The sequence below is a fragment of the Carassius carassius genome, chromosome 24 (assembly GCF_963082965.1).
Source record: "Carassius carassius chromosome 24, fCarCar2.1, whole genome shotgun sequence".
Lineage (NCBI taxonomy): Eukaryota > Metazoa > Chordata > Actinopteri > Cypriniformes > Cyprinidae > Carassius > Carassius carassius.
The window spans coordinates 23,770,538-23,777,843 of record NC_081778.1 but is presented as its reverse complement, the minus strand read 5'-3'; the positions used below and the strand labels follow the sequence as shown (position 1 = coordinate 23,777,843).

Sequence of the window (7,306 nt, the reverse complement as noted above, 5' to 3'; positions counted from 1 at the left end):
ATCTGAAAGTAGGCAAAAGATTCTTACTTTATAACCAAGCTTTTATATAAGAACTAATAAGTGCACACAAATGGAGAAAGTAGCACATCGGAGCACATTTCAACCACTTTGCACGAAGCATGAAACTAGTTTGTTGTTTTAAACCAAGAAAGATTAGGCAGTGGAAGCTGTGGTGCACCAATGATTCTCAGAAGTGTTGCGATCTTAGCAACAGCTTTTAACAGGAGTAAAAGTCATTGTTTTCAGTTTAACATCATGTAAAGTGATTAACCCTCTCAAAATTAAATTAATGTCTTTTCTTGAACCTTTATGACGTCTACAGATCACAAAAGATTATACTATGAAGAAGATTTTTGTCCATTCATTGAGGTCCGTAAACCTACTGGACCCAAATGATTTTCAAGAAAAAAGAAAGAAATGCATATAATGGTTTGGAACAACAGAAGAGTGAATTTCCATTTTGTGAATGAACCATCCCTTTTATGCTAATTGTTAGACTGAGCTATAGCGAAGAAACTGCTTTAACCATGGAAGATCACAATTAGAAAAATATCTGAACTATTTCAAGAAGTAAGCTTACAAAATTCTAACTTTTCTGCTTGCTTTTGACAGATATAAAAAAATTTGGATTAACACTCACCCCTTTTCAAGTCCACAAAGAAGAGTAGAGACAGATTAAAAATTAGGCCAGAGTTAAAACATGGCCATTTTTATTACAAGTCACACATAGGTTTGAGCCCTCCTGGACTGTTGGGGTTGGGGGGAATAAATAAAAGCAACTTGATTTAAGGCAATTCTAAAGCTTCAACCAGTTGTATCGAGACAGGCATTAAATCACTATTGGAAGCAAGCAGCGTTTTGGGTTTGCTGAAGCTTTACCATCTAACAAAACATCAGACTTACAGTTTGGGTTGCATAAACAAAGTTCTTGGTCTAAATTATAAAAAACAACAATTCAGCAACAGCATTCTGGGAGTTTCCCCATACACCACAGGTTCCTAATGTCATTGCTTTTTTGTTCTATGTTAATACATCTGATAAGCAATAAATAAATAAATTTTTAAATGCAAAACTGCATTGAAGACAAGTAAGGTTTGAGTGTCTATAGATTGCACCAATTCACAGTTCTGAAGCGTTGTTACATTCATCCATGGAACACTGTTCGGCGTTCCAGACAGAATCAGAACTGTAGTCCTGACAGGAGCTTGACCACCCATTTCTGTGGAGAAAGAGGAATCTGATCACCTGTTGTTGATGGCGATCACAAAAAAATAGATAGAAAAAGAGCAACTTTTGCTGCCCATACCGCCTTCAAGCATCCATGTGTTCCAGTCTCAGCAGCTAACAGTGCTCGGCTGCTGTTTGCTCACAAAGTCTGAGATAAAGTCAAATTCATTCTGTCCCAGAAAGAGTTCAGGGAGTTCCTGCACCCTGTCCAGTCCTAGTTCCATGACCAGCGAAGTCAAAACCTCTTCATCGATCAAATCAGCGTCCATGCCATTGAGAATAAGAGCTGGGCCGGCCATATGCTGCATGTTGCTCAGCTGGGCCTGACCCATGCGGAACTGCGCCCCGTTCCCCATGTGATTGCCATTCATGTGTCCCAGCGGTTGTCCATTGTACTGCGTGTTGAGTTTCTGAAGGTGCATGCTGGCCATGAGCTGTTGGGAAGTGAGACCCCCGCTCATGTACTGTTGTTGTTGTTGCTGCTGCTGCTGCGGAGGCTGTTGCTGCTGTGCTTGGTGCAAGTGGTGGTGCTGCTGGTGCTGCTGAACGTGATGTTGTTGCAGCTGGCCCTGGTTGTTGAACATCATGTTAGTTGACTGCATTTGGTGGTGACCCATCTGTCCATTCATAGGCCCCACCATGTTGGCTCTCTGGCGCATGGCGGCCTCCATGTTTCCCTGAGAGCCCGCTCCATAGTGGATCATCTGTCCATTGGGCATTGCTCTCAGGCCAGGCTGGGGCACATGCTGCTGGGGGCCCGCCTGCAGGCCTCCATTCATGCCCATTCGGTAGCCATGCAGAGCCCCATTACCCTGTCCGTGGTTCATGGGCATCATCATGTGCTCTGCCATAGAGTCTTCCTTCAATGAAACAGATGATATCAGAATTAGAATTAGACTATTGACAACAGAGGTGAGTTGTTTTACTCTCAGCCAAGATTAAATTGCCCACAAATTCTATAAATGCACAAAGAAATCGATTTTTTCCTTCATCATTTAGCAAAGATTAAAATTAATTTCCACTCTCATTGGACAGATGAGAGAGAGATGTGTTTTTTTTAGCACCTTCCAGCCCACCTGACTGCCCACTCAACATACTACAACCTCTTAAGTCCTAATGATGCGCATTCCAAACAACACTTTTGAAATTGAGTGGAGTATTATCCTCAATTCTAAACCTTTCACAACGCCTTGCTTAATTTCCATCTAAATAAATGCAAAGTATTTTTTAAACACTAGATCTAAACAAAAAGGAGAACTGAAAATACATCTTAATTAAAACCTTTAATTTGTATAAGAATTATTAATATATATATATATATATATATATATATATATATATATATATATATATATATATATATATATATATATATATATATATATATATATATATATATATATATATATATATATATATATATATATATATATATATAATTCTTAAACAAATCTCTCTCATAACCTTGTACTTCAAACACAAAAAAATTCAAGCATGCACAACATCATTCCAAAGAGAGTCACCGTGCAGTGAAGCAAACAATGGATCTGCCACTCTGAACCCTATAACACTGGCGCTGTCTCAAAACCTAGTGTAGCCTACATAGACAGCAATTTGGCCATCAAGGCGCGAGCAAGAGCGTAAAATGCCGCACGCGGTTTTGATGCTAAATGCTGTCAAACCCAGCACACCGTTTTAAAACACAGTCCGTGAGCTTCTGAAGCGTTTTGAATTGCTTACCCCCTGTCCTGTGCTCAATGACTTCGCAGCGGCAGGACAAATGAGCTTTATCTGTTCAAATTATTCTGAAGAATTATTCTTTATATTCCACAAGGTGAAGCTTCATACTCCAGCGGTCCGACGCACAAAAGAGCGCTGCTCAGTATCTTCCAACGAGTGTCTGTGTGTTTTTTCTGGGTCAACTCCACTAGCTTTTATACATGAGAAAAGATACGGAGAGGTGGAGCTATCGTTCACTCTCTATTCTTTGTTGCCATTGGCCCTGCTGCTTAATATCAGTGTGCATTAAAAACCCTAGCGGTTTCTGTCAAACACTAGCCAGTTTCTGTCCACAGTTTTTTTTTTTCTGTTTCTGATTTAAAGTTAAGAATAAAACCCTTCTGATCTGTTTGATGTTAAGAAGAACTTACGAGATAGATAGATAGATAGATAGGCCTAGACAGATGGACAGACAGACAGATGGACGGACGGACGGACGGATGGATGGACGGATAGATAGATAGATAGATAGATAGATAGATAGATAGATAGATAGATAGATAGATAGATAGATAGATAGATAGATAGATAGATAGGCCTAGACAGATGGACAGACAGATGGACGGACAGATAGATAGATTCAATGTGTTACTTGTTTGTAGTTAATTTTAAAATTTACTAGAAATGTCTGAGAGAAAATAGTTTCTTTTCCCCCACTTTTTTTTTCAGTATTGATATATAAGCATGTAGCCCTAGATAACAAACATATCCACTCTGGTTGAAGACAAAACATTGTTATATTAATAATCCTAATGTTTATCTGTCTATTTAAATATATGTCCTTATGGGTTGTTTTCCAGAGCTGTTTTGTTTTGGATGGTGTGAGTGCTTATACATTAGTGTGAGAGCGTGTGATCTGGCAGCTTTGTGTCAGTCCATGTGACCCAGAGCTCACTATGCTGTGCTGTGCCTCTGCTGGGTGAGAGAGAGGGAAGGGGAAAGGAATGCTGGTGCTATTCTGGGTTACCGGCTGGAGTGGTGGTGGTGCATGCCTGGGCTGCATGTGGAAGTCACAGAGCACAAGGTAAATAGTTGGGCAGCTTCCTATTAGTTTGGTTCCCATGATCTTGATGAATATGGTGTACCATACCCAACTGGACCCTGATCACTTGCTCTAAACAAAACACTGGACTTTGTCTGTTTGAAAGAACAGGAAATCAACATTCTCTGTTTTGTCAAAATAGCTCTCTGTTTACTCAGAGGTCAACACTGGTCAGAGGAGAACCTCACACCTCTAAACTGCATGATCTCTTGGCAAATTAACAACTCAATTCCAATGTCTTTGTTTTGTGTTATTACCAAGACCTTGGGTGTAATTTGTATGATGATCTTTTCGCACCTTCAATAGCTTGCTGCACTTCGAAAGGGTTAAAGACAAATTTTGTGGTGTTTGGAAATATGTGACAGAAGTCACATTACAACAGTAGGTCAAAGATAAGTTATAAAGATAAGTACACTGGCAGTCCACACTAAACCAACTAAAAAGTTCAGTTTATAAAAAACTGAGCAAAACAGCAAGACCAGCTAGTTCTTCATCGTTCTTTCCATGTCATTGTTTATCTGGATACCAAAGGTCATCTGGAAGCATAGTTAAAACTGTGCATGTATGTTGGGTTTGCTCATGATTTTAATACTAGTCAAGTTATCATGGATCATCTGGCATTTCCTTCTGCTACATGAAACATAAAACAGTTTTTATGTATTAGTTGACATGTAACACAAGTTGACATGTCCATACTCTTTATTTTCTTTAGTTCTATTTTAAATCCAGCCTAAAAATTTTAGGTTAACATTTTAAAGAACATATAAAAGAAAATGCGTATTTTATGTGCTGGTCACCATGTATTTTAATCTTTTTTTTTTTTTTTTGGTACCATTTTCACATTTGCATTTCCTTCCCTAGTTCATTTAAATGGTTCAGCAGTGCGACAAAATAATTTTAAAATACATTTATATTTAATCATTTAGCAGATGCTTATATCCAAAGCGAACAATGAGAACAATAGAAGCAATCAGACCAACAAGAGAACAACAACAGTACTCTATACTAGTGCCATGACAAGTCTCAGTTAGTCTTGCTAAGTACACATAGCTATGTTTTTTTTAAAGAATAGAATAGAATAGAATCGAATAGAATAGAAAAGGAAAGTGCCAGTATTTGTTGGTCAAGTGCTGGAGAAAAAGTTGTATCTTTAGATGTTTTTTGAAAATGAGTAAAGACTCATTCCACCAGCTGGGCACAGTCCAGGAAAAGGTCCATGAGAGTAATTTTGAACCTCTTTGGGATGGTGTCAGGGTGCGTACTAGACAGAGGAATCAGAAGCAGAGTAGAGAAAAAGGAGAATCTTTATTCTCGCCACAAAACACAAAATAACATAAACAATAATAAAATGCTCTGGCGCACACAGAGATCTCCGAGCTGGCCGGCACCCTGCGGACCACTCGCGCTACTGGATCTCCGAACTACGGATCCTTAGACAGGAAAACAGAAGGTGAGATTGAGACTTGGAACTCTACAAAACATGGGCAAAGACAAAACAATCTACTCACGACGACAGACAGAAAAGCAGAGACATATAAGGGAGTGGGGGAACAAGCGACAGGTGGGGAAGAATCAGCTCGTGATCTGCACAACCCCGCCCCGATCAGCGCTGATTGCCCTGACCACGAGCTACCGAACAGACAGGACAACACAGACTGCAGGGGAAGCTGAGACGGCACCCTGCACCGTGACAGATGGCACCACAAGGCGCCGTTCACTTGCAGAATGCAAGCTTCTCTTGAATTTGATGCGAGTGGCTACTTGTAGCCAGTGTAACCTGAAGAGGAGAGGAGTAATGTGAGCTTTTTTTGGCTCATTGAAGACAATTCTCGCTGCTGCATTCTGGATCAGTTGCAGAGGCTTGATAGAACATGCAGGAAGGCCCGCCAAGAGAGCATTACAATAGTCCAGTCTGGAGAGAACAAGAGCTTGGACAAGAAGTTGTGTGGCTTGCTCTGACAGGAAGGGTCTAATCTTCCTAATGTTGTATAAGGCAAATCTGCAGCACTGGGTGGTTGTAGAAATATGGTCTGTGAAGCTTAACTTATGACTAATCACAACTCATAGGTTTCTGGCTGTCCTGGAAGGAGTTATGGTTGACGAACCCAGCTGTATAGAGTAGTTGTGATGAAATGATGGGTTAGCTGGAACCACAAGCAGTTCTGTCTTAGTAAGGTTGAGCTGAAGGTGATGGTCATTCATCCAGCTAGAAATGTCTCTCAGACAGGCTGCAATGCGAGCAGCTATCGTCGGATCATCTGGTTGGAATGAGAAATGGAGTTGAGTGTCATTAGCATAGCAGTGATAAGAAAAGCCATGCTTCTGAATGACAGATCCTAATGAAGTCATGTAGATGAAGAAGAGAAGTAGTCCAAGCACTGAGCCTTGAGGAACCCCAGTAGCAAGAAGTTGTGACCTAGAAACCTCACCCCTCCAAGACATCCTGAAGGACTTACCTGAGAGGTTGGACTTAAACCACAGGAGTGCGGTTCCAGAGATGCCCATCTTTCTGAGGGTGGATAGGATAATCTGGTGGTTAACTGTGTCAAAAGCAGCAGACAGATCCAGCAAGATGAGTACTGAGGATTTGGAAGCTTCTCTTGCTAGTCGCAGGTCTTCAGTAACCGAGAGCAGGATAGTCTCAGTTGAGTGGCCGTATTTGAAGCCAGATTGGTTTCTGTCCAGGAGGTTGTTCTTTTACAAGAAACATAGAGAGCTGGTTGAACACAACTCGCTCAAGTGTCTTTGCAATGGAAGAAGGGATATCGGTCTGTAGTTTTCATAAAGTGCTGGATTTAGAAATGGTTTCTTAAGCAGTGGGCTTACCCGAGCCTGCTTAAATGCTGTCGGAAATGTACCAGAGTGAAGAGAGGTGTTGATAATGTGAGTAAGTGAAGACTGAAGAAGAAATGGCCTGAAGGATAGTGGATAGGATCGGATAGTGGATAGGATCGGATAGTGGATAGGATAGTGGATATGAGTGGGGATAGGATCAAGTGGACAAGTAGTAGGATGATTGGAAAGGATAAGTTTGGAAATGATCGTCTTCGAGTGTGGAGAGAAGTAGGAGAGAGAGTATGTATTAGTCGCTATTAAAGGGTAACTAAACCCCTGGTCAAAGCCTGACTCCACCCTCTGGCAATATTTGAAAAATGCTGAAAAGTGGGCAAAGCACAGCGGAGATAGAGGGGACGTACTGAGGGCGGGGCTGAGCCGGTGGGGCGTGAACCTGAGACCAGCGGTGACGGATTGATTGAC

At 41.0% G+C, this 7,306-nt stretch overlaps 1 protein-coding gene across 2 annotated transcripts; it reads right to left on the bottom strand.

Moving 5' to 3' along the window:
* Positions 1–675: 675 nt before the first annotated feature.
* Positions 676–3,152, bottom strand: LOC132103235 (cbp/p300-interacting transactivator 3-like). 2 transcript variants are annotated; one of them, XM_059508175.1, is made up of 3 exons: positions 2,968–3,152; positions 1,307–2,087; positions 676–1,219 (listed from the first exon to the last, which is right to left on the bottom strand). In XM_059508175.1, the coding sequence occupies exon 2, from the start codon at positions 2,076–2,078 to the stop codon at positions 1,335–1,337; it is 744 nt and encodes a 247-aa protein (XP_059364158.1). In that variant the 5' UTR covers positions 2,079–2,087; positions 2,968–3,152; the 3' UTR covers positions 676–1,219; positions 1,307–1,334. The 2 variants fall into 2 exon arrangements, with proteins under 2 accessions (XP_059364158.1, XP_059364157.1); XM_059508174.1 differs by having other exon boundaries at positions 676–2,087; positions 2,968–3,151.
* Between the last annotated feature and the right edge of the window lie 4,154 nt (positions 3,153–7,306).

Bases quoted from the DNA above. Each gene is read 5' to 3' on its own strand.
- LOC132103235 (XM_059508175.1), bottom strand. From the start codon at position 2,078: ATGGCAGAGCACATGATGATGCCCATGAACCACGGACAGGGTAATGGG.